Source organism: Mycteria americana, chromosome 2 (genome assembly GCF_035582795.1).
Source record: "Mycteria americana isolate JAX WOST 10 ecotype Jacksonville Zoo and Gardens chromosome 2, USCA_MyAme_1.0, whole genome shotgun sequence".
In the NCBI taxonomy this organism is placed as follows: domain Eukaryota; kingdom Metazoa; phylum Chordata; class Aves; order Ciconiiformes; family Ciconiidae; genus Mycteria; species Mycteria americana.
Window position 1 is genome coordinate 52,839,445 of NC_134366.1, and position 25,375 is coordinate 52,864,819.

The following is a 25,375-nucleotide window of genomic DNA, read 5'->3' on the forward strand; positions in this document are numbered from 1 at the left end:
TTTTGCTCTGGTTTTGGAGTTGCACACATCCAAGTTATTTTTCTTTTTTTAGCAGAATACATTGTATAGTTTTAAGGTGTGCGTTGTCTCCTTTGTGATAAGTAATTTTGCTTGTTTATAAGTAGCTTGCCGCATCTAAATGTTTTTAGCCTGGCTTTTCCTTTCTTGACTGAGACAATTCCAGTAAAAGCAGAGGCCCTTTGGTTTATGTTTTGCTTTCAGCATGTGGGTCTGATGTAAATACTGTCACAGTGTATACGGTAGAGTTACAGAGTTGTTCAAGGGCTGCAAAAGCCTCTTTGCAACCTGTCTCCTGGATGAAAGTTGCTGTTTCTGGCTTATTACAAAGGAGCGTGTACAAAACAAAAAAATCTTTGGGTTTTGAAGCAGACTTCAAATGAGGCAAAATGTTGTTTAAAAATACCATATGGAAAGTCGTTGCCAAACTAATGCAGTTTCTATCACAAGCAGCAGCAGGTAGAAATGCCAGGCTGGGAAACGGAGGTAGCTGGAAAAGTGTGCTGAAACTCGCTCCACAATGCGCTGCTTTTTTTTTTTTATCTCTAGATACTTGCGTTTTAAAGACAGGCAGGCGGTGAGCATTTTAATTGCTTGCAGGAGGTTGTTGTGGTCCATTGGGTTAGCATCTCCGAGCGGCAAGACCTAAGTAACAGTGTGGTTTGTGGCAGGCATTTTAAATGGATTGGGAGTGAGCATTTTTAAAGATCAGCAATGTTAGATATCTCTCCCTCTCTCTCTCATATCCACTCATTTGCTCTCTCTCTCTGCTATTGCAGGTGTTAATGAGCATCATAGTGCAGTGAATTTCAGCAAGCTGTACTAATAATATTAACTGGAATATATGTCTTAGCTGAGCTTTTTTTGAGTGGAGCACTCCTTATAGATACGAGGTGTTTTTAGGATGATGTTAGTGGTTGTGGTGGTGGACAATGTAATTTTTTCAATTTTACTGAAGAGAGCAATGGCTTCCAATTATAGGTAGCCACTTAGTGCATGTAAGACTTTATAGTTTTAAAGCCCTCTGCAATCATTAATTAATCCAATTCTCCCCAGGTTTCTCTGAGGTAGGTACCTGAGCCTTGTCATCCTGCAAACCATAGATGTAGAAAGAGAGACAGGGAGGGATTAATCATGTGGTATTTTTATTATCTTATACTGTTTACGCTGCTGTAGTCAAGCCTTTATCAGTGCCTTGCTTATGAACCTTAGCAAATGGATTATAGATACTTCACTTTTACTTAGAGTATGCATGAAGAGAGCTTGCATGAGAGGTCTCCAAAGGGTAGCCATGAAGGTCAAGAATATTGCCATAACTCGTTGCACCTAGCACCCCTCTCTAAACATGTTTGAGGTACCCAAAACTCTTTGGATAACATATCAGCCCAAGAGTCAGAACTTTGAATAAAATACAGGAGGAAAAGGCAGTCTGGTTACAGGGGCAAAAAATTCTGTGCATGTTTCAAATGCTGTGAAAAATGTCTTAACCTGGGCCCAACACACCAGCCAACAGAAAGTTTGCTTGCCCTTCCTTTGATTTTGCAGCACTGTAGTGCACCAGATACCGTCATTTCTAAGTGGGAAGGTTTTAACAAAATAAGTATGTTCATGAATAATGCCATCATTATGATAGTCCTTATGATGATTAGTCTGATATTAGTCAGTTTAAATTATACTTTCTGGCAAGTTTTCCATCTGCTGTGTTGGCTATCATAAATTTTGACAAGGGGAGCTGGAGGTTTTAATGACTCCTGTCATATGTAGAGTCATAGCAAGTGGCAGGGATTGAGAAGAATGTTAATGTGATATCTTAATAAAAGGATTGGTGAAGGAACAAATAGTTAATAAACGTGATCGTTCCAGCTCACTGAAGTAAGAACTACAAAGTGCACCTCGAACTTTTCAGGCTGCTAACAGTAAAACAGCGCTGCATGAGCTCTGTTATGCTCAAAGGTATTTTCAAGGTTATTTTTTGTAGACAAAGGTTATTTTTTGTAGGCAAAGCCTACAACCTTCCTTTTTAAAACGTGTTTTTATTGGAAACTTAGTTTTACAACAATCTGTGAATCTTGCAACCAAGTGCACTGGAGCAGAGGACCTGGAGTATCTGGGTCTTGCAAAGAAGCTTCTTGTCTGAACTGCTTTAGTTGCTTTTAGCAGGTTGAAAAGTAATTGTCCAAGACAGACAAAGAACAATCTAAAAGAATAATAATAAAAAAAGTATATGTTGTTCTTTCCCTGTGTGTTAATTCAAATTGTAGATTTAACTGAGAATCCCAAATGCGTGCCTAAATGGTACACTACGTTTAGCTTTTAAGCATGCAGAAAATTGACTGTAAAGACTAGCAATCAAATTACATAGGGGAAATTTCATTCTTCGAGGTTAATGCAATGTATAACCTCATGAGCCAGAATTACATAAGGACCATCCATTGTTCATAAATGTATTCTCTAGTAACCATTGTGTATTCACTGAAAAATGTAGATGTTTTATTACTTACACAAATGTTAGAATTGCCCATGGTACACATGGAACTTATTAAAGGAAATACGCATGCTTTTTATTTTTTATTGTTAATTGTCATGGCTATTTTTGACTAAGGAGTGTATTCTGAAGAGCCAGATCCTTTAGATAAAGTAAGTCATGATTCCTCTACTTAAGAAAACACTGAGGATCTTTATCACTCTCTGACTAAAGAGAGTTGTGAAAGAAATATTTGAAAAGGTGGCTTCAGCCTGTCCTATCCTTCTACTAGGAAAAGATTAGGAAGAAGAGGGTTTAAAATTAATAAAAACAAAGCAAAGACACGCCTCATGTTGGCTACCATAAACACATAGGTACTAAAACTCCCGTACTGCTGTACAAAGCCTTTGTTTGTGGCTGCAGATCAAGCAATAAGCATTAGCTGGAAGTCTGACATCTATCACGTCTTGTTAACCGACGTGAAAATGATTACCTGATGGTATCCACTGCAGGATATTGCTGCATGTTAATAGTTATCTATGTTGGCTAATGTAATTAAAAACAGGAGCAGCAACCCCCCAGTATACCTACTGCACTGACAGAGCTGATGCACGTTTTCCAGTTGAGGCTTTAAAAGGTTCTGGGAAATTGGACGAGTGAAATACTCGTTTCATAAACGATAATTAGTCATACAGAGCACCCTAATGGAAATCTTGCATACAGAGGTCTCTGAGGAGGCGAATTTTTTCGGTAGTCTTGCATAACTTTTTTCCTTTTGTAGATTTGTTGTTAGTGTCTTTGATAAGTATACAAGAGCCAAGCGTTTTAAGAATGTTTCTGACAACAGCTGTGCTGTGTGCTTAAGCTTTCCTGGTGCTTTAAATTGAGCATTATTGATGCTGTATATCAGGAAATTGAGTCCTGACCTTGTAGTAGCTAAATTGCTATTCAGAGCTGCTTAGCCATCTGATTTTTAACAGTAAGAATAACATAAGAAGAAAGTGCCTGTCTTCTCTGCCTCTCAGCCTCACACCTCTACTGAAAAATAGTTTCCAGGGATTGTGTGGCCCTGTGCCAGCATCATCAGCCAGGAAGACAAATGGAGTTATTACAGACTCTGTCTTTAAGTCTGATATACAGTTGATAGTGGTTCCCATTAAGACACTGAAAAGGGAGCAGACCTCTCCACTTGCTTGATAAGATATAAATCCCAGATATTTATTCTGCTTTATGCCCCAGTCTCCTTAAAAACTTGAAAAAATACAATTAAGTTAAAAATATTCCAGACAGGTACATGCCCCTTTGCTTTTGTAACTTTGTGGGGACACGGGCCAGTACTGTGGTCTAAACAAAGGTTTTTACTTGCTTGTTCTGGAAGAGTAGCTATAACGCTGCATTGGAAATGTGACCGCAGTGAAGTCAATGCACAAATGCCTATCGTGAACCTCAAAGTGAAGACGCAGCCTCAGAGTTGAGGTTGTACAGCCCATAGGGTGATTTCACTATGCTCGTAGGTAGTTAGACTATGCTGAACTCTGAACAGCCACATTTGTTAATGAAACCTTGTAAGCAGGGTACATAAAATGAGAGAAGAGGCAGTGTCGTAGTTGTACAAAGGATCCCAGTGGTTTTAGGTGGAACAGTTTGTGTCTCCTCTTGGCCTGGGGTGAAACCCTAGGTCTGCTGTAGCTGGGGGGGGACTTTGGTCCCTGGCAATGGAGAACTTGCTCCTGATATCCTGAGGCTTTGTGCTAAGGAGAGACGCACTTGCCACTGATGCAGCCCAGAGCTTTGCATGTTTAGTCGGAGTGCAGGGTGGGAGCTCGCCTGGGAAGCCCACGGAGCTGTCAGATGTTCCCTGGTATGGATGCTGGGTGGGCAAATTGCAGCTTTAATGAGAAACCACATTGCCTTCTCAGAGCTAAATTAGTTCCTTGTGTAAATTGATGGGATGGCACTGGCTGTGGTGCCAAGGGAGAACTTTGCCCATGCATCTACTGGAGCACTGGGAATGAGCAGAGTGTTTCTTCTGGTGTTGGCCAGCGCCCTTTGAGTAGGTCACTAGCTCACCCTTTTCAAAACAGAAACATCACAAATCCGTGAATATCCCATACCATTAAAATTTGACACAGCTAATGATGGCATTGCATTATTCTTTGAGCTGAGTCCAGTTGTTACAGAAGTGATGGGCATGATCTCTGGTGCCCTCCTCCCTTTGCCTGCCTGTTGTTTAAATTCAGTGCAAGTACTGACTGTCCTTTCTTCTGTACCTCATGGAGATATAATCCAGTGACAGCTACGAGGCACTTTGTGTAGTGAACATGAAATAGGAGGGAAATGAAAAAATCAAAGAGGGAGAATTATTCATGGGAAATTGAGCACAGCTTCATTTCTCTGCATAAAAAAATTAAGTAATGCTAAAAGAATTATACACTTGCCCATAGGATTTATTTCTTCCGAGCCCTTCACCTTTCTTGGGATCTAAGTCCTCCAGCAGAGAACCTTTTTGCAATAGATTAATATTGTTGTTAATATTATTATTAAGATGATTATCATCATTTTATATCTCAATGTGGGTATGACTCTTTCCTCTCTAACCGTAAAATGTGAAATCACATAGTATTGCTAAGTACTGCAGTATCTTCTCTCCCTTTGATGAACTTTGTCAATTCTGCATGCTTTCCTCCTGTTTGTCCTTCCTACCTGCACCTCTGTGCTATTCTGCGATCTTATTTTGAGGTGATAGGGCAGACCAGTGGAACCCTATATTATGTAGGAAAAATGTTTTTCCCCTTCGATCTGCCAGTATTTTGCACATACCGCCTTCTTCTGATCTCAGGACTGAGAACTTTCAGTTTGTTTCCAACCTGAGACCCCCTCGTTGGCAATGTGTTGTAATGCATGGAATTTATTTTACTGGCCTGACCTTATTCTTGACCTTTTTTCCCTCTTGTCTTCTGCAAATGCAAATGATGCATGAATTGAAATCCCCTTAAGCCTGAACAGGGGAGATAATTCTAAAATCAAGGAAGGAATTGGAACAGCAGAGCATATCTAGAACGTCTGATACAATGCCTTTTTTATTTTTCAGTCAGTTTGCTCCCAGGAAAACCTTTTTGTGGAAAACAGGTAAAAAATAGCTTTTTTTTTTTTTTTTTTTGTGTTAAACTTAGCTGTTTCTCTCTTATTATTTTGTCTATCTTTAGTTCTATAGTTGTTTATCCTAATGCGAAGGCTGTTGAGCAAATTTGTAATCCATATTATCCGTGGTGTTTTTTCTCTTTAAGAGGGGGGACAAGAGATTGCCTTGCAGTATTGTATCTGAGCAGATAAGGTGTTACTGCTGCTTTCCCAAGACTTTGCATTTCAGTTTAAAAAGCAGACTGGGGTATGGGGGAGAACCCACCTAATGTTTCATTTAACATGCTCAACCTGTCTCTGGAGTGCCTTTAGAATTTAACTTATTGATCTTTAAAAAGCACTCCAGCAGTGGCTGGATGACGGTATTTATGAAGCACCACACTTGTGTTTCTGTTGTTTAACCTGCTCTCCGGTGGGGCTGAGCCGCAGCGCTGACTTCACTTGTTGCTTGGGAACGCTCACAAGTCCCCCGGACCAGACCTGCTTTACCGCTGCATTGTAGTAATGAAGTGGTGACACCTGAGCCAACTGTTACTTTGCATTACTGTGTGATCGTTCTTATGGATGTTCGTTTTATCGTAATAAATCCATTTAAAGCAAAGGGAAGAAGAAACTGTGCTTAACTAAGATCTACAAAATACCAAGTGTTAGCTCCGTAGCAGCCATAAATTAGCTTAGCTGTGTTGAAGATCTTAGAAATCGTGCACCTTTGTGACAGATAAGGATTTTAACCAAAATGCTGAGAATTTCACTGGTGAGTGTTTGAGCAATGCTAGCCCAAGTCTGTCCTGTGCAGGTTTTAAAACTGTTTATCATCCCCTTGAAGAAGGGGACATTGTCTCTCACAGTATTTCTATCTCTGTCCATCTTTACATCTGTCAGATGCATTTATGGGTAAGGCCATTCCCATAGAAAATGACTCCAGAGTACTGGTACAAACCAGCTTTTCTGATGGACAGTCCTGAAAGTGGAATGAGGGAAGTCCCTCAGGAGGTAATGGCCACTGTCACCTAACCACCTTGTATTCTGAGAGCCAAGGATATTTCCTCAGCTGCTTCTTCTGTATCATGAGTGTGGAGATATGTTATATAAAAAAAAAAAAAATGCAACAGAGGAACTCAAAAAGCAAAAAGAAGATGCTCCTATAAACCTACTTTTCCCTCTCTGGAGAGAATGGGACAATAAACATGACATAATTGTTCATGTTCCCAAGTCAGTATGGAAAGTGCTCAGACACTGCGCTGCTGAGGGTAGGGTGGGGACCTTTATGGGATACACCATGAACTTCATAGCCAGGCCTCCATTGGTTTATGCATTCAGTCCCACACCTGCATGCAGAAGTCTGTGGCCAGTTCTGGTGTTAGCACTTGGTTCACTTTGCTCAAACCCGTGCGCTGGCTGACCAGCTTTCCCGGTGTGAGGTTACATACCCAAGTGGAGACCAGTAAAAGGCCAGGCTGGAAATTGGGCTTCTGTTACTGCCTGCACTGTTGTTGCCAGGAAGGAGACTTCAGCTTCGTTCCTCGGAACACTGCTTTCTCTTGCTGCATGCCTTACAGCCTTTGATCAGGTGAAGCACTTAAACTCGTACTTAGCTCCGTGCTCATGAACAACCTTGCTGATTTGCTATGTTGAAAGTTAGGTATGTGTTTAAGTGCTTTGCCTTGCTTTTTCATCAGAGAACCTGAGCCTTTCTCTGAGCTGCAGAGGTTTCCAAGCGACTTAGCAAGTGCTTAAAACTATATATGCAGTATTTTGCTGGCTTGCATTTTTTATGTTCTTATTAGGTGATATTTTTATGAATTTTCTTTTGGATGTAGATGTATAGTTCCTTGGCTTCTGAGAATTACCTTGCTCAGTAGCAGGAAATGTTAAATGGCTTTCAGCCTGCCTGGCTGACATTTCTTACGTTCAGTTGACTGTGCACAGTTGGGGGGGGTGGACAGGACGGGCAATTTTAGCCTTTTTTTTTAAAACTATGAATCTAGCACAAGTTGGAAGATGTTGCTAGAAATTAAATATAGCTTTACAGATAAGATAAGTTTGAATTACCATGTCTGTTACCATAATCTTTCTTTTCATTTTTCAGTAGGCTGTTGGAAGACAGTAGTATATGCAATGATACCCATAAGAAAAGACAGCTGTTTAGGTTTGTATGACTTTATTTAATATTAATTTCCCAGTAACTCTCACTCGTGATTCTATCCATGTCCTCGCCGAGGGAGACCTTGACGGGTGTGGGTATGTCATTTTTCTGTTTGGAAAGGAGCATGGAGAACAGAGTTCTTACCCCGCTCATCCCACGCTCTCTGAATGGGGAGGTCACAATGGGACCCTTTCCTTTGGTTTTAGGAATCACTGGCTCAGGAACCATATCAGATTTTCAGCTGCACAGCTGCTCGGACTGCCACAATTTGGGGGTGACTGTGACTGGTGGAAGTTCATTATGCTCTAGTACATACGACAGGCACGTTTCACAGACTAGTACCCAGACTGACCTTTTTTCCTTTCGTTAGTTTATTAAATGTTGAAGTAAAAGGTTGATGAGGTGAAACTGATTGAAGTTCCCTTATCTAAAGCAGCAATGCTTTGAAACTTTTTCTCTGTGACCTTTGTCTTCCAAACTCCAATTCCTTCTGCCCAGAGAACATTCACAGAATCACAGAATCGTATAGGTTGGAAAAGACTTTTAAGATCATCGAGTCCAACCGTAAACCTAACACTGCCAAGACCACCACTACACCATGTCCCGAAGCACCTCATCCAAATTCAATTCAATCCGTTCAGATGTATCCCGTATCCCAGATTGCATCCCGAGCCACAGGGAATTGGTAGGAGTCAGTCCATATTTTCATGGAGAGCTTTTTTATCGCTTGACACACTGGATCGGTGGAAAACCCAACCTGGTGGTGACAGCATTCCTCTGAGAGGCTTAGAAAGGCTCTCTTCCCGCACCATGAGCTCCCACAGGTTCAGTTCAAATTAATCAAGAGCTGAGCATACCAAGCTGCTTTTAAAGTCAATCAGCTGCCACAAGTCTTAAGCAGAGCAGGCAGAAGTAATGGATGCTTTCAGAAGCGTGCCCTTCGTTCAGTAAGGCACGTGGGTAGCTAGGCAGAAGTCGGGTGATCGCTAGATGTCTGTATGCATTCGGGTTTGCATACGTAGCAGTGACAGTTTGTGTCACTTCAAACCCGTATCATCTATATTACATAATTTTTCACCGTGAGGAGAAAATTATGCGGGATTATTTGACGTGTGGTTGCTGACTGTGAGTGTCGGCACAGTAGCCATGGAGGAGACGGTGAGACTGCACCAGATAAGGAGCAGTGCTGGAGCATCTAGAAATGCATCCCATGGCCACAAGCACCAGGCAGAAAAACTTTACTTCATGCCTTGGGCTAGCCTTGATGATCTGAGAGCCTTGGATTGGGCATGCAGGAGTAAGGAGGCATCTTACACGCAGAGACTTAATAACTAATGTCTGTTCAAGTTAGGGGAACAAAAAAGAATTTTGCATAACCCAAAACCATGGATAACTGGGATACAAAAGCATTCTGTTTCTCTCCCTCTTTTCCACTAGAATGTAAATATAAGAGAATTGTTAATTTCTAAGCACAAGAATGCAAAAGAATTTGTATATAATATACTTTGGTTTTCTCTTTCCAATTAAATCATAAGGACAATTTCTTTTAAAAATCTTTTTCCTTTTTTTTATGTTGTTGCTTCTGTGCTGTTTCTCTTCATGCTTTCCCAGTGTCTGGGTCTAGCAAAGGTCAACAGGTTAATACTGCTGATCACATCTGTGAGAGGCTCTGATCACAGGCAAGGAACGCACCAGCCTCATCCCGTCTTTGACACGCTGCTCCTTCACGTCCCGAGTGGCACAGCTCAGCAGGTTCTCCAAATAAAAAGCAGGAGCCACGTTCACAAGGAGAAAGGGGACCAAAAAAAAAAAAAAAAATAGATACAGTCCCATCCTTTTGATTTGTAGAAAGCTCTTTGAGCCTGCAAGGTATTATACTGTAAAATAAGACAGAAGGGTGGCAAATGTCTTCTAAAAGCCTTCTAAAAGCCAGTGTTATTAGCATCACTTCGGATAATGGTCATGGTGCGCTAAGCTGTAGGCATGCTGGTTTTGTCATTTTAGCAGCACATTGTAAGCTGTTCACCATAAATAAGCCAAATTCTCCTCCAAATTCTGCTCACAGTTTACTGTGTTGTCACTCAGAATACACTGGGTGCTCTGCAGCTGTCCAAGGGCAGGCAGTCTCTACCCAGAGATGTTTGCAATTAGTGTATGCAGAGGGAAGAAAACCAAACAAACCCCAGCTGGTGGGTCCTTAAGTGGAGCATTAGCACTGAAGAGTTCGGGGTCACGCTGGGAGGACGCATGTTTAGGGGAAAGCTTTGGGTGACACTGCAGTGCAGATGAGTGGGGACAAGGTGCAACAGGACTGAGGAGGATGGATATGAAGACAAAGGTAGAAGGTGAAGTTAGTGAGAAAAACCTTACAGGTGATGGACAGCAAAGGGAGAAGTAGCGAGGGGTTTGCTGAGGGAAGAGACCGGTCAACAGGCAACAGAAATGCTACGTCAGTGCTGCGTAATATTGCTGCGTCAGCCCCGTCCGGTGAAGTGCTCTTAGGATATATGCGAAAGGGGAGCAGTGGTAAGTGCTGTGCATGTAAAAGGGTATAGCAGTGTTTACTTGCTGAAGGCAGATGAGTATTGGGGTCAAATCCCCTGTTTCAGGCATGCTTTCGTAAATGCAGAATATTTCCTTTTTCTCTATTAGGCTCGCTGCAGGGTACCCAAAGATAGACTCTGCCCTGACATGGTCTTGTTTGTGTATAAATCTTTGTTTCCTGATGTCCGTAGGGGTAACAGAGACAGCACGGGGAAGGCATCTGGCAGTCGGCAGAGCAGTACGGAGAACGAATTGAAGTGGACAGACCACCAGAGGCCATGGAGCAGCACAGACTCGGACAGCTCAAATCGAAATTTGAAGCCAGCCATAACAAAGACAGCCAGTTTTGGTGGGATAACAGTCCTCACAAGAGGAGATAGCTCGTCAAGTAACAGAAGTACCGGCAAACTGTCTAAAACAGGTAGCTAGTACTGTATTGGGTTTACAGTACTTCTTGTTGTGCAGTGATAAATGGCTGTACTGGTACTTACCTGAGTATGGTATATCACAGAATGGTTTGGATTGGAAGAGACCTTCAGAGATCATCTAGTCCAACCCCCATGGTTGGACTATATGGTGAATTACAGGAACAGTTGTATTTGCTGTGCATAGTAGATGTGCATGTCCATCTACATATGCTAGTATCTGGGTACCTGGTATTGAGTCTCTAGGAATCGAGAAGAAAACCTGGTGCCTGAGGTTTGCAAATCGTATGTGAGATAGGCTTTTCCCGGACTAGAGTACGTGCACGTCCTGTTTGAACACAGCACTTCTTGTAGCCTGAAAAGGTGGTAGTCCTTTCGGACAAAGCACAGATTTTACCTCTTTATTCATCTTACTCTTCTTGAATCGTGAAGAATTAAATGTCACGTATCTGAAGAGAAATCCAAGCACATTTTGTTGTCGTTGCTAAAATGCAGACCATCTGTATACTGGAATGCAGCCTCTCCCTTGCTGCTGGCAGATGAGGCAGTGTGCTGTGGTGGAAGCAGTCAGAAGTGCTGGATTCACAGAGGTCCCACAGCCTCTCCATTTTCTTGTTTAGTTCCCATTAAATGAAAGTATCATTTAAGGGGACTATGAACCTGGTGGGAAATCTGCATTTATTTGCATTAACTTCACGGGTACATTAACATGTGAGTGAGTCACAGGGTCTGGATCTAAGTAATTTCAAGCTATGCCATTAAGCTACTCTATTATATTTTTGTGTAAAAGTGCATAATAAATAATAAGCCCATCAGATTCCATCAGTTTGGTTCATTTGATAAATATAGTACAGGACAAGTGGTAATCAATACTTAGCACTTAGTGCTTTTTCAGCTTGCGAGTGTTTTATGGACGGTACTTAATTTAAACCCAGTTTATCAAAGCTGGGTTGGTCAGATTTCACTCTTATTCCCAAAATTGTATGGTGCCGTGATTCAGGATGCTGGGGAATAGAGTTTTCAGAGTAAATGGAGGAAACTTTTGACTTTAACTGCATTCTGGACCTCTGGATCTTGAACATAATTACTTTTTTTTTTTTTTTTTTTTTAATATTTCACAGCTGTAAAGGCACCAGGCTGGTTGGAAAGCCACTTGTTCAAACCCTCCTGGTCATAAAGCTGCTGGGAGCTTTTGGAATATCCTGCTTTTTTTTCTTAATGCTGCTGCTTTATGTTTCTTTTGAGACCTTAGACAAATATTGGTTTTATTGTCTTAAGATTCATAGAAACATAGAATATCTCAAGTTGGAAGGGAACCATAAGGATCCCTTCCTAAGATAAGATTCTCCTTCAATTTTACTCCAGCCTTATGTATGTAAAATTCTATGGAATTAAGATATGAATTTGACTTTGAAAATTAGTACAGTGCAGTTGTTTAACCTCTGGCTTGTTCCTGAGCAAGAGCATATGCAACATAGCAAAACCAGTGCGTGTGTAGTTTTGAAACTACGCTCTGGTATTTTTTTTATTTGTATAAAGGCTAAATAGGCTATACAGTGGGGCCTGAAGTATGCAGTAGACAATGTTTTCGCCTCCAGATTTGTTTGCCTCCTGCGAATCTTTCTGTTGCATCAGAATTCAATTTGATGTGTATGAATTAGGGAAGAGGCATAGGTTCCTGGTATACTTTTGTCATATCGTTCACCTTCAGTAGAGTGCAGGTAAATGTGTTTCTCTGCAGGATTGTATTGCAGAGGTGCAGAGCATTTGAAATGGTGTCAGGGAAATCCAGTTTGGAGGGTTGAGACATAATTGCAAGCGAGTCATACTTTTAAGTAGCCATTTTAGTGTTAAAATCAAGCATATTAAAGGGTGCACTTAGAAAATGTATTAAAGGAGAGATCTCTGAAGCACGCCAATACTTGTAAATGCATCTGCACTCCATATGCACCAAACTCAAAATTGCTTTCAAATGAAAGCTCTTATAATACGTTTTTAAAACATCAGTGATATTAAAATTCCATGTTCTTTGCAGAGCAATTACATATTGTAAGTGCTTGGACTTTTTTTAAGCAAAGTGTTTAAATTTGAAAGCTAAATTTGAGCAGAGAAAGGGTAAAAAAGAAACAAAATAAGAGGAAGAGGTGGGGAAAAAGAGCAAGGGTGGATGTCAGAACAAACTTACACCTTCAAAGCCAGGACACAAAGTCAAACTGTCAGTCAGCCTGAGGAAAGTCAGAGGAAATAATACCTGAATCGCTATTTCTATCCTTTTCTCTGAAATGTTATTGAATGGCATTAAAGCAGAAAAGAATGATTGTTCAAAAAATAATGGGGAAATATGCCTTGATAAAGTGTTCTCACTTCACCAAAAAATGCTGAGTGCATTCATACAGCTGTCAGAGCCAACACATGCTATTTGCATATGTTTTCTAAGGTACGGTAGCTACAAAGCGACACTCATTGTGCATGTTTTTGCATTAGATCTTCATCATTCTGTACTCCAGTCATAGGCAGTGCTGGGTGTTCCATAGCTCCGTACGCATTTAAAGCTTGATCATGTTTTTGTTTTGGGGGATTTTGTTTATTTTCTGTGGTCTTTGCTACCGTGATTGAAATGGGATTGCAGAGATGTAGCTACAAACATTAGGCACGCTGCCCTGTTAGTGTGGCAGAGCCAGGTAGGCACCAATTCTGTCCCGGTTCTCCTCTGCAGAAAGTACTTGTCTGTTCTCTGAGGTACTTTATGATTCACAGGAATAAATTGAAAACATTTTTGTTTTGCATATAGTAGGTATGAAATCAGTCTGAAGTCATCAGTTGGTCAAAATGTTCTTCATTGGCTAAATGGTGGAAAATGTTTGTGACCATTTTAAATGTGAAAATTATTCTACATATATGACAGTCATCCAGAAGCATTGTCAAACACGCTTCTTGAGCATGGGAATATTAAAACTTTCAGGATTTTCACAGATGGCTCACAGCTGCCTTTGAGAGTATATATAGTGATGCAATATTAGCATTGTAGCCTTTCTGGATCATTTTTAATAGTGTCTCCAAAATTAAATGTTCTGCCCTTAACCTTAACTTCTGATAAGTCAGTACATAACAGACAAACAGAAACTGAAGCACAGAAAGATGTTAGCCTCCCGTTAGGCAAAGACAGATCATAGAACGTGCTGTTCTCCGCAGTAGAGTCCAGTAGTGTCAATTAGTCTTCTACTTTAATTGCATTCAGCTGCATGGGAATTAGAGCTTAGCAAAGGAATTATGTTACTTCATTGCAAACTTCACAAAAGGAGCTGTTTGAAACACATTACGTGGTTATCTGACTGGTTCTGATTATTATTTTCATGCACCTGTTGATTGTTCAGAAAGCCCTGTTCCACTGAAAAGGACAGATTGTATATCGCAGATAAAATTTTCTGCTCTGTTATTTTGAAGCTTAGTAGATATATAGAGATGTATTAAGTTATAATTCAGTATTGAGGGGGGAGTTAATAATTTAACAAATTGCAATCAGATTGCATTCCTACAACTTAGGGCATCATACAAAACCTTGGTTAGGTTAGATTTCCAGTAATATAGTGGACTTTCCAGCATTGACTAAACATGTATAGTTGTAAGTGAAACAGATGTCCCTCTAGGCATCAAAGATGTACCTGTTCAGTCTCTAACCACATCCATGAAGAGAAAATCTAGCTCACAAACTCCCAAGTTATTTTCAGTGACACATTGCAACAGGTTTTAACATACGTTATTAGGAGGGAAGATGTGTTTCACAGAAAAGTCCTCTGTGTGTGTCTCTACGTAGCTATTTAAATAATTCTTGGAAGACTTAAAAGATGTAACCGTTGCATCTTTAGCTTCTCTGAATGCATTTTCCATTCAGTGGAATGCACATCTGTTGGAGCGTATTTCTTTCCCCCTGCCCCGTTTACGAAAAGCCGGCTGCATTGGGGTATCAGCTGTGTTGATACAGATCTGTAGGGATCCTTAACTTCCTTGGCAGGGCTCCAAGTAATCAGAGCCACAATCTAATCTCTCCTGTTAGGTGTCCATTGCTACTCCTGTTGGGCAAAGACGATTATACTGCAGGCATTTCAATACATTAACCTCTTTTTTTGTGTGTGTGATAAAGTATCCTGTAAATTATAATTTTGTCTCTGAGTTTTGGAACTGGATTGCTGCTTCTTTTTCTTAATTGGGCATTAGCCTGATGGATCTTGTGAGTCCAAGAGAAACTGTAGGAATGTTAATGTACGGGCAATAAATCATGAGCCAACTGCTTCCAGTCATGTGCTTCCCGCTGACCGACTGTGCTGAAACATGTGTCTTATTTTTAGAAGTGCAACTTGCAGAGGAATAATCGTGTTCATGTGAGCAAGTACCATTATTATAAAAAAAAAACCTAAATACATTGTAATATACAGAAAGGCAAGTGACTTATAAAAGTAGCAAATAAATATTCCTAAGCCAAGAAACTTTATCCAAGACAAAAATACTTCTAGAGGTGATCAGGACTGTACTGCTCCTAAAAAATTGACCATCTGGAGCAAGTAGTGGGTGGGTCATGAAAGTCCAGTTGATAAGAAAGGAAAAATTTACCTTGGACTTGGAAGGTGGGATGAACAGAGATGTTCAAAGTCATCAGATACTGAATGCTGACCCAAAGAAAATCGAGCAAGATGGGTTGCATTGCTCACTAGCACTCAGGATATTGGAAAATTAATGGTACCTCCATGCTCTCCCTCCGCAAACCCCCAAAGCTATTAAGACTTTGTGGTGATTTTTCTGTCTCTTTTTCTTTTACCACTCTTTGAACTGCTGTATCTCTCAGAATACTTTAAAAATATATTAATGGAAAGTGATGAGAAAATGAAGGTTATTATTATGTCAACTGTGAAGCAGCAAGAAAATTATAGAAGAATCTAGAAGAAGTAGCCATCATTACATACTGAAAAAAGAGGTTGGATTGTGTAATGGGGGCAAAAATCTCATTTAGTCAAAGTTCCTTTCAGAAGTCTTTAGCAAGACATCTCTTAATGTGAATCTGAATAAAGTCAGATAGTTCTTTTTTTTTTTTTCATTTGCGACAGTATTGAATTCATTATGTGGTGATTTTTTATTCCAAATTTAGACACCGTGAAAACAGCTAATCAGAGCTACAAAGACAAGATTAATTGGTGTTAATTTCCAAACATTAGTGTTGGAATTTACTTGGCTTAATATGTCTAGACTTAAAATGATAGGAAATAAGTTGCAGTGATGGAAAAAATTAAAATAGATCATTCCTATACAGGATAAATGGGGGCAAAATTGGTTAAGTCATAATTTCTGGGATTTTTTTTTTTAAATATTCAGAAAATTGCTGACACGGTTTTATGTCTTATTTGCGTTCTTTCAAAATCACCAGCTTGATCTACTGATGTAGAAGGGCAGATCTCTGATCTTTTAAGGCAGACACTTCAAAGCTATCATCTTGGCCAATGTGTGGTGATAGCTCCAGAGGTTGTTGCACTGCTTCTGCCTACCATTTGATGAGTACATCTGAATTCATTGCAGTCCTTTGGCTTTTAACATTCAGAAGCTGGTAAAGATCAATCCATGATTCCGTTATAAAAACAGCTGAAAGGGGGAAAAGAAAAAAAAAACAATTGAAGGTCAGAGCCGCAATCTTCTTTTACGCTAATGGCGTTTCTTCAGAATAGCACGAAATGGGGAGAGAGAAGTCTGAACTCAGGCTTTGATACTACTTACATGCTTAGAAATAATGGGAGGTTTATGAAATCTCATCACCACTCCTGCATCTCCAGGTAGCTTTCAAACCTGTTGAATTCAACAGGTGATGGAAAAGAGAAAGTAAAGCAAGAACTCAAAGAAACAGCATGAAGTGCATGTAGAAGGGCCAGGGAAACGCTGGAAAGGACCTGGTAACTGCCATAGAAGGGAAATTAAACTTCTGCGGTTGCGTTTACATTTGCGAGGAAGATGCCAAACACTGCTTGCAGCTTGGTGAGGATGACCTCCAGGAATACCTCCGGCCATTTGTAGAAACACTGAAATCTGAAATGATCCAATAAATAAAACTATCCCTGCAGGAATAATCTTCCTTGAATTTCCAACCTCAGTCTACAAAGAGGGGAAAAATATAGCAACTAATACAACTTTGAAGTGTATTTATAGAAATTAAAAATTCCTTCTGAAATCTCTATTACTTTCTTGATTAGATACTGGATAAGCAGATTTAGGGTCCTGCTGGTGGCAAATAGTGCACAGCTCATAAAGAGGGCTGTCTCTGTAGTAGGTGCCGCATGAATATGAAGTTTGAAGAAGATGGATAAAAATGTGTTTTACACAGCAATTGGCAGTAACCTCTGGAAGGACCCTCTGTTAAGTAACAGGATGCTGGTGTGATTTCTTCAGAGGAAACCTCTTTTGCTTTAATTATGAGGAAATAAATTAATTCCAGTATGGGTTTGAGAATGAATACAAGGCTCTAAGCAGTCTACTGCTGGGTCCTCCTGTAGTATCCCAAATATGAGGGGATGTAAATTGCCCTCTAAGAAAGAAGTTTCCTAAAAGCTAAGTTTGAGTTCTGTCTTTTCTTTTAATCTATACCTGCAGGCGGGCACTAAGGTGGTTAGGAAGTAATGCAGATGCGTAGACAGTGCACAGAAGTAAAATAAAAGAAGTGGCAATTAAAATATACTTTACTTTTGGGAGGAAGCATTTGCTTTCACACCTCGCTTGTATTTGCCTTAACATCCTGCTTTAAGGAAGCTGTTCATCTGAGCCTTACACTCTCAGAGATTCTTGTCATTTTTACATGAAGCAAATTTAAATCTAATCAAGTAAAATCTCTGAAGTTTGGAAATTATATTTGGTTTTTAAAATAATGTGTCTCCCCATCCTTCCAGGCACAAATGTGTTTTAGCACATTTGATTTATCTTGATTGATCAATTTTAATAAGCTAGGTGCTGAAAAATCAAAGTGGCAAAAGTCTTAGGTAGTGTCTTAGGTAGCTTTAAGGTAATACATGTGGCACAGCTACCTTGTTACTTGACTGACAACTCAGTTGCTGGTTTGTGTTTTTTTCTTACAGAAAATGTTTGGTGGGTTTTTGTGTTGGTTTTTTTTCCCCCTTTTTTATTTACAAACCCCATGTTTAGTTTTTATACCTTACGAACCGATACTTTGGCATTATAAATATATGCTAAGCATTTTGTGTTCTGTTTGATAAAGCTGTTTACTGGCAGGAGGGAAGCAGGTGTTGCGAGAGGAAAGTGGTCTTTTGAATTGTAGAAATACCACTGGATACTGAGCTCAGCAGGGAGTGAAAACCCCACTCCTACTAGCTGGGCACGGACTAGTGCTTGCCTTTGCAGTCTGTGAAGGCTGTCCTCACATACCCACCATGTCTGGTGGGGACTGGGGTCCCTGCTAACCCCCCCTCTGCGGTTGTGTCTCTCTGTTAGGCTCAGAGTCTTCCAGCAGCGCTGGCTCCTCAGGATCCCTGTCACGAATACATCAGCCTCTCCAAAGTGCATCTCTTGTCCCCGGGGTGACGGCCAGCTCTTCAGGCAACGTGTCCTACCCTGAGAACGGGATGAGTGGCCAGGTGGCCCCCAGCAACACCAGCTATATCATTCTTCCACTTGAAGCTGCAGGGATACCGCCTGGCAGTATCCTTCTCAACCCGCACACAGGTCAGTACGATGCTCTCCTGCCTGGTGCTGCCCTTCAGTGTTTCCAATGTCATCTGGGGAACTGGCAAATTTCATGTTTCTAGAGATATTTTCCTTGAGGCGCTTTATGAGGAAGCAAGCAGCAAATATACGTAGAAATGACATTTGGCAGGTTGTTTTTTCAAATCTGCAGGCAAAGCTGGATTGGCTTTCTGAGGCTGTTGTGGCATAGTCGGTGGGAAGTGATGCAAAAGACACTGATGTGGTCCCAGACAGGATATTCGTCTTGTAAAGTCCTGGCGCTCCCTGGCTGTGAATCCTCTGAGATCCCATTAGCTTCAGTGAGGACAGATGCTCTTCCATATCAAGCGTGCTGAGATACGGTGCAACTGAAATACAATGCTCAAAGTTTTAGGGATTGTGCTTAACAGCAGAGGAATTTCAAAATGCTTAGAGGCTGCATTTGAATTAGCACTTCAGAGCTAATTTCCTTATGTGATTAGCGATTGTATTTAAATTGGAAGTTTTGTGATAAGAGAAAGTCATAATCTCTTCAATTCTGCATCGTGGCCCTGGTAGTTAGCAGCACTGCGGCACTTGAACGAGGCATTCGCAGTCACCCAAGCACGGTGGACGCTTCAGAAGCCACTCAGCTTGAACTTGAGTGCTTGCTGAAAGTTTAAGGCAATCTGTAACCTTCTTGGTCCAGATGAAGTCCAGAAAATGTTACGCTAGTACTTCCCACAGTATTGTACTGACAGCATTAAAAAGGTTCAGGGAGGTTGAGACTGTGATGCTTCTTCAGTGATTTGGACTATTTCAGCGACCATGACTAGCTGTGCTGTCAACCTTAGCTGCGTTATGCTGGGTTTAAGATAACAAAGCCTACAATGCAATGTGTTTTCCATTATACTGGGAGCTGAGAGTTGAACTCCAAAATATTTTTTTTCCCAAGTCCTTAATAGAGCATTCAGGAGCTCTTTATTAGGGGATTTTTATTTATAACCAGTATTTTATGTATATTACACCCCTGTGTTCCAGTATTTTAGTGCAAATGTGTAAAGCTTATTTGTGAGTCCGCTGACTAAAAATACTTTTTTAGTCAGAATGCAGTCAAGAAAAACTGAAAGTTGCAACGTTTAAGAAAAACACAGCCTTGACAAACTATTAAACCAAACTTTCCACTGACATTGAGAGACAGTAGTATCTGGGGCCGATCAATGTATATCAGCGTGTATAAAATCAGGGAGGAGTTCCTGTTTGTTTAGATTCAAATGTGACAAGTTCTTTCCAGAGAAATGATTAGAAAAGTACATGTTTGTGCAAGTTACTAAAGCCTTTACTATTTATGTGTACTTTTTTTCTCAACCTATTACATTATTGACATGAGAGCCTAATACTGTCAGCATAAATGGGGGTTTTAGTCATTTCTTAAAATGACTTGGGGAGAGGACAGAATGGGAGGTGGGCATGAGGCAAACCCCATCGTTATTAATTAACTCAATTAATTAACTCATTTCTGTTGTTCTGGTAGTTGACGGTTCCGTCTGTAACACTGGAATTTCTTGGTCAATACAGAAGGCGGCATTTTGTGTGCTACGTGGTCCACTCCCATACAAAAGTCCACAGGCCTAGGCAGAGGTCCATCCGTAATTCGGGTGGTAGGACTGAGAGAAACAGATGAAGGGCATCGCTGCTGCTTTGAGCCCACCAACAGCTGCGAGGTGGTGCTTGTTCCTGGCCACGGCAGGGACAGAGGCTGCAGCTCGCCACACTTGCAAGCCAGAAGAGCTGTTCAAGAGGAACATCTCCTACATCTGTTTTGTCAATTTAGCAATTTGCAGCAGCCAGCTCATATTTTCCCCTGCTACCTAGGGAGTCTTTGTCTGCTGTAGGTATAATGCCTTTCAATAGACCAGAGTACCTGGTCTTCCCTCCTAGTGTGCCTTATTGTCTGCAGAGGCATAATCGAGAGCTCCATGTGTGTTAGTATGTTTAATATTCAGGGAGCAAGTGTTTTTGTGTACATATAATTTTGTGTTTCTTTCAAACCGCATGTTTTGTTTCTGTAGCTCCCTTGTAAATACATACATAATAAAGAAAATGGAGGGAGCAGATTCTTCTAAAGACTGAAATTCTTGTCTCAGATGTGTAGTTTCACGCTGCTACCTGTGCTGGAAGTCAGGCTATACTGTAGCTTCTACTGTGTTTTTAACGTGCAGCAAAATACACGCTGCAAATCTGCCACTCTTGGGACTCAGAATCTTTGCATCTTATTAGGGTAATGTTACAAAAGAAGCTCTGTAGGAAGGAGACTTAGATTGCTGGATGCTGTGATCGGCTATCAAAGTGATGGATGCTGTCAGAAACATAGATGAAGAGAAGACAGTTTAAAGAAAAGGAAAAAGGAGCTTTGTTTCCTGTAATGAATAGATTTTCTCTCCCTATGTAACACCATTCTTTAGCTCTTTCTTCTCCTCTTGCAGAGTGGCTACTTCCAATCTTTTTCTCTCTTTTGATCATAACACCGTGTCCTTTAAAGATCTTTGCTTCCTTTCACACTACATAGTCACTGACTGTGCAAGCCTCTAATGACATCCACAGATGCTGTCAGTATCTCCCTGCTCTGATTATACCTCTCAGCTCCTTCTCAGGTGTTGACACTCCACACTTTCTTTTCCATATCTGCAGTTTCCTTTGTTTCTTCTCCTTCCCAAGATACAGAAGCTTCCTGCTTGCTTTGGGAAAAGACCATTTATGTGGCTATGCTGTTTTACTCTCCATTTCACCCGCTTCACCAATCTGTTTTACCCTTTAAAGGATTCCTCTTGTCAAGTTCTCTGACTTAACCCCTTTGAAAATTTAAGAGCATTTACGTTTCATTCTTACTCCTTTAAATGATGTCGCAATTTTTGCCCTTCTATATCAGGGGCCGCAGTTCATAACTTACAAATGTCTTCCCTGTTACCATCTGATATCTCCTTTTCATTTCTTATTTCAAGATTTCTTCATGAAAGGTCTTTTTTTTTTTTTCATCTTAAAAAGCGTTGCTGGACCTTTTCTTTTTCAGTTCTGTCACCCTTCGCTGAGCCACGGGAAATGCTCTTTACAGCTTCCCTTGAGCATCTGGCGCAGGCTTCAGGACCCTTTGTCCCACTCACCCAGTCTGATTTCCCCAGTCTCCTAAAGTACTTCTGGAGCCTGAGACTCCCAAATCCAGGGAGTCCGCGCCGTTGTCACCCAGTGTGTCCACAGCAAGAAGCAGGAAATCAGCTAGTGGACAGAAGTGCCCCGTGCTGCTCTTCCACTCGCTCTAGTCATGACCTTTCTCACTGTGAGTGTGAGACATGCCCAGTAAAATGCGGCGACTTCATCCAGAAAGTCTTCATGCTTTAGAGAGAGAAGGCAAGGTTTCTTTATCTGGTGCTCCTCATGCATTTCTGACCATGATTAATAAGAGGGAGGAACTGAAAGGCTGAGGAGTAGATAGAACAGGTAGAGACACTTGTGGTATACAAATCAGAAGTTCATTATTTCACTATTGCTCTCAGTCACCAAATTCCTCCAGATCTCCCTTTTTATCTCAGATATTCATACTTTAGTTACCTACTTTAAATGTTATCACTTCATTGCTAAAATTCCTTTTTTTTGCATGGAAACATCTGTAATTCCTTTGCTTTATGAATTTATGATGGAAGTGAAAAGAGAACTGAGGTCACGGAAAACATTTTCCCTTCACAGAAATACCATTTCTTTTTTGTTTGTAAGACAATGACTTGGGTAAACTTTTTTTTTAAAAACAAAAAAACAAACAAAAAACCCCCAAAAAACCAAAACCAACCAACCAAACATTGCTTTTGCAAGGTTACTTCCCCCAGCTAAAATATCTGAAGCAAAAAGAGATTCAGCAACTTAGTAGAACTTTGGACAGAATTTGTCCTGTATATAAGAGATTTTCAAAGACATCTTAAGTGTTTCTTCCTTGATAACTTCCAGTGCTACCTCCTCTAATTACTGCTGCTGTAATTGCAAGTCTTATACTGGGGGCTGTGTTTTTATACTGTATTTTTGTATCACTTTTTGAGAAGTATTGGTAAAGAGTTTGCTTTTTTATATATATAAAAACTTTTGAGGGCACAGCTCTCAAAAGTACAGCACTATGTTATTAGAATATGTAAATAAATTAGTAACAAGGGTGGGTTTGTTTTTTTCCTTTCCATACAAACTACGCTGTGTCAGGAGTAGTTGTGTACATTTGACTGCTATTGCGTGGCAATAAAATGTACACGAATATTCTCTACCTCCAGTGTTTGCTCCAGAGTTCAATTTTAGTACTAATTGATTAATCATTGAATGACTTCAAGGAACCATAGCACCTGAGTCATCTCATAGCCATGGTAACCTTCCACCCATTCCTTGGAAAGTCATACTGCCAAAACAAGTATCTGCTGTCTGCCTTGCCTGCAAAAAAAAAAAAAAAAAAAAATAGATGGCTGATACTGTAATGAGGCATTGAGAGTGTCGAGCATTTTACTGGTGTAGCAGGTCAGCTAGAGTGATCAGTTAAAGCAAGGTTGTATGGTTTCATACAGAAAACAGTACGTTCTTAAGTGTTCACCAAAGGCAGGGTGTTTTGTTTCAGGTCAACCGTTTGTAAATCCTGATGGGACACCGGCAATATACAATCCTCCCAGTGGCCAGCAGACGATGAGGAGCCAGATGGTGGGACAGTCTCAGCAGCAGCCTTCATCCCAGCAGCCTCAGCAGGTTCAACAGCCACAGCAGCAAATGGCAAGTCACCTTGTCACACAGGTAGGTGCGGTGGCCATTGGAAAAAGAGAAGAAGCTCTCAGGGATATGAAGGATGACCTAAAGGGTAGGAGAGAAGGATGCAACTAGACAAAATATCAGGATGTTCTTGTTTTCTTTTGAAACAAATGGGGGGCCCATGATCTGTATTTTCAACGTGGATGAAACAGATGGAGAGGGGAGATTCCTTTCTCAATTCTCTCTAAAGGATGGCTTCATTTTGAAAAGGAGTGTTAAGCAAGTTAGTGTATGTCTACACAAATCTATTTTGCAAAAACCACCCATAAGTGAAAGCTGAAGTATTCATTCTCAAACAAGTGCAGTCTGTAATTATTTTGAAAGAGCCGGGGACCTTTCCCTGTCCCTTTTGGCAGCAGTGGGGTTGAGTCAAAGAATCGAGCACAACGCAGGGCTCTGCAAACTCTTCCATGTCTGATTATATCAGGCCCAAGCTGTGGGTAGCCCGCTGTCCGAGCACCCCTGCCCCAGACCGTGGGTCTTCTGCCTGTGCCTCGTGTTACGGCCGTGATCCTGCTCTGAGCTAGAAGCTCTGGAGCTATAGCAGGAGAGGGGAAGAGCAGCACAGTTTGGGCACAGTGCCACAGTATGTCGGCTCTCTGGCCCCTGGGCTGGCCATGGCATGCAGCCAGATGTGGCTGAGCATGGGCAGCAGGGCTTGGGTCTGGTTCAAACTTAATTTTGTGGATTGTGTGCCTGCTCTCCCAGAGCAGAGCAGGCAGAGGAAACTACTCAAGCAAGAATCCTACATGCTGTTTACTCGCAGAGCAGCCAAGATCTGCTATGGCTCTTGTGTGGCTTTATAATTTGCCACAGTTTCATCCCAGGTTACCCAGAAATACAATGTTTAAATTCAGTGAAGTTGCTTTGATTTTACTGGGACTTACGTGTTTGTGGCTCCTATTTCTTGATTTGGTCTTAGCAGATTTAGAAGACGGAGGTAGTACCAAACCTGTGTAAGATTCAGGTTAAATGAGAGATTAAAACGAAAGGAATAGTAAAGCTATTCCAAGGTAATAGTGCTGTAGAAAGTTGTTCTTTCACTTAGATAAACATCTGCTCCAAGCTGACAGGCCTGTCTCTCTTGTTAATTCGCAGCCTGTTCTTTGTCAATTTTCTTTTAGCTATTGTGTTCTGCCAAAGCAGCTTTAAAATCATTATTCCTTTGCCTATGACACACTTGGAGTTAAATCAGTCATTATCAGCAAAATTCAAATATACACTTACATTGTGCTGCTCTTCCATTTTATTTCTGTAAATTAAATGTAGAATCACAATTTGGCTGTGCCTCATATCAGTAATAAGAAGGTGTAGCTGGGGCTTTATTTAATCTAACAGCCATCAAATATATGAAAATAGGCAGAAAAATCTGTAATAAAGAATTGTTTGGTATAAGGCTAAAATGAAGACTAAAATCGCAGTACCTGACCTCTTGTATTTGGGCTGGCGATGAGTCACCTGCATTGTCAGAGCTGTATTTGTGATCTTTCTTCTCAGTAACAGAATTCGCTGTTGTTGTTATCTATCTCTAAGTAGGTTGTATTTATTGTCTTTCACTGTGTTTATTTTGCAGCCTGTTCAGGCAATGCAGCCATCTTCTCAGTCAGTCCAATATCCAGCAGTTTCTTATCCTCCCCAGCATCTCCTGCCAGTCTCTCCAACGCAGCAGTTTTCTGTGGTACTAAAGATTTTTTTTTTTCCCCTCTCCCCCCCCCGCCTTGAAGTTGGGTGTGTGAGCATGAGTATGGCCAAGAGTCTCTGGGGAGCACTGCGAGTGGTGTCCCCTGTGAGAGCCCCATCTAAACCCCCCTTTGCCTTAACACTTTTGGTACTGACAAGCATTTTGTAAGAGCACTCGCACTGATTGTGGTTATCTAACCTGGAGGATGATATTAGGAGCAGGGCTCTCTACCTCATTAGCAGAGCCTCCGGAAAAATGCTTTGTTGTGCCTGTGATAGGAGCTTTGTGTCTCCCCACTTTATGTCAAGGGAGCTTAAATTGCTAACTTGGGCATTTGAGATTTGGGTTATTCCCCTTTTATGTCCACAAAGACTGGAGAAGACACCTCTAGAAATCATTAATTTTTATTTTATATGATTTTATCATTATGCTAAATCCAC

At 40.9% G+C, this 25,375-nt stretch overlaps 1 protein-coding gene across 26 annotated transcripts in view; it reads left to right on the top strand.

Moving 5' to 3' along the window:
- ARPP21 (cAMP regulated phosphoprotein 21) overlaps positions 1–25,375 on the top strand; it is a 205,695-nt gene that overhangs the window by 129,342 nt on the left and 50,978 nt on the right. For 15 of the 26 annotated variants that reach the window (XM_075493425.1, XM_075493428.1, XM_075493422.1 and 12 more), the window contains 6 exons: positions 5,574–5,611; positions 7,713–7,772; positions 10,505–10,737; positions 18,218–18,448; positions 23,070–23,239; positions 24,828–24,932. In XM_075493425.1, coding sequence (XP_075349540.1) covers positions 5,574–5,611; positions 7,713–7,772; positions 10,505–10,737; positions 18,218–18,448; positions 23,070–23,239; positions 24,828–24,932 — 837 coding nt within the window. The remainder of the gene's footprint in view (positions 1–5,573; positions 5,612–7,712; positions 7,773–10,504; positions 10,738–18,217; positions 18,449–23,069; positions 23,240–24,827; positions 24,933–25,375) is intronic. The other 11 variants (XM_075493429.1, XM_075493438.1, XM_075493433.1 and 8 more) reach the window with 5 other exon arrangements.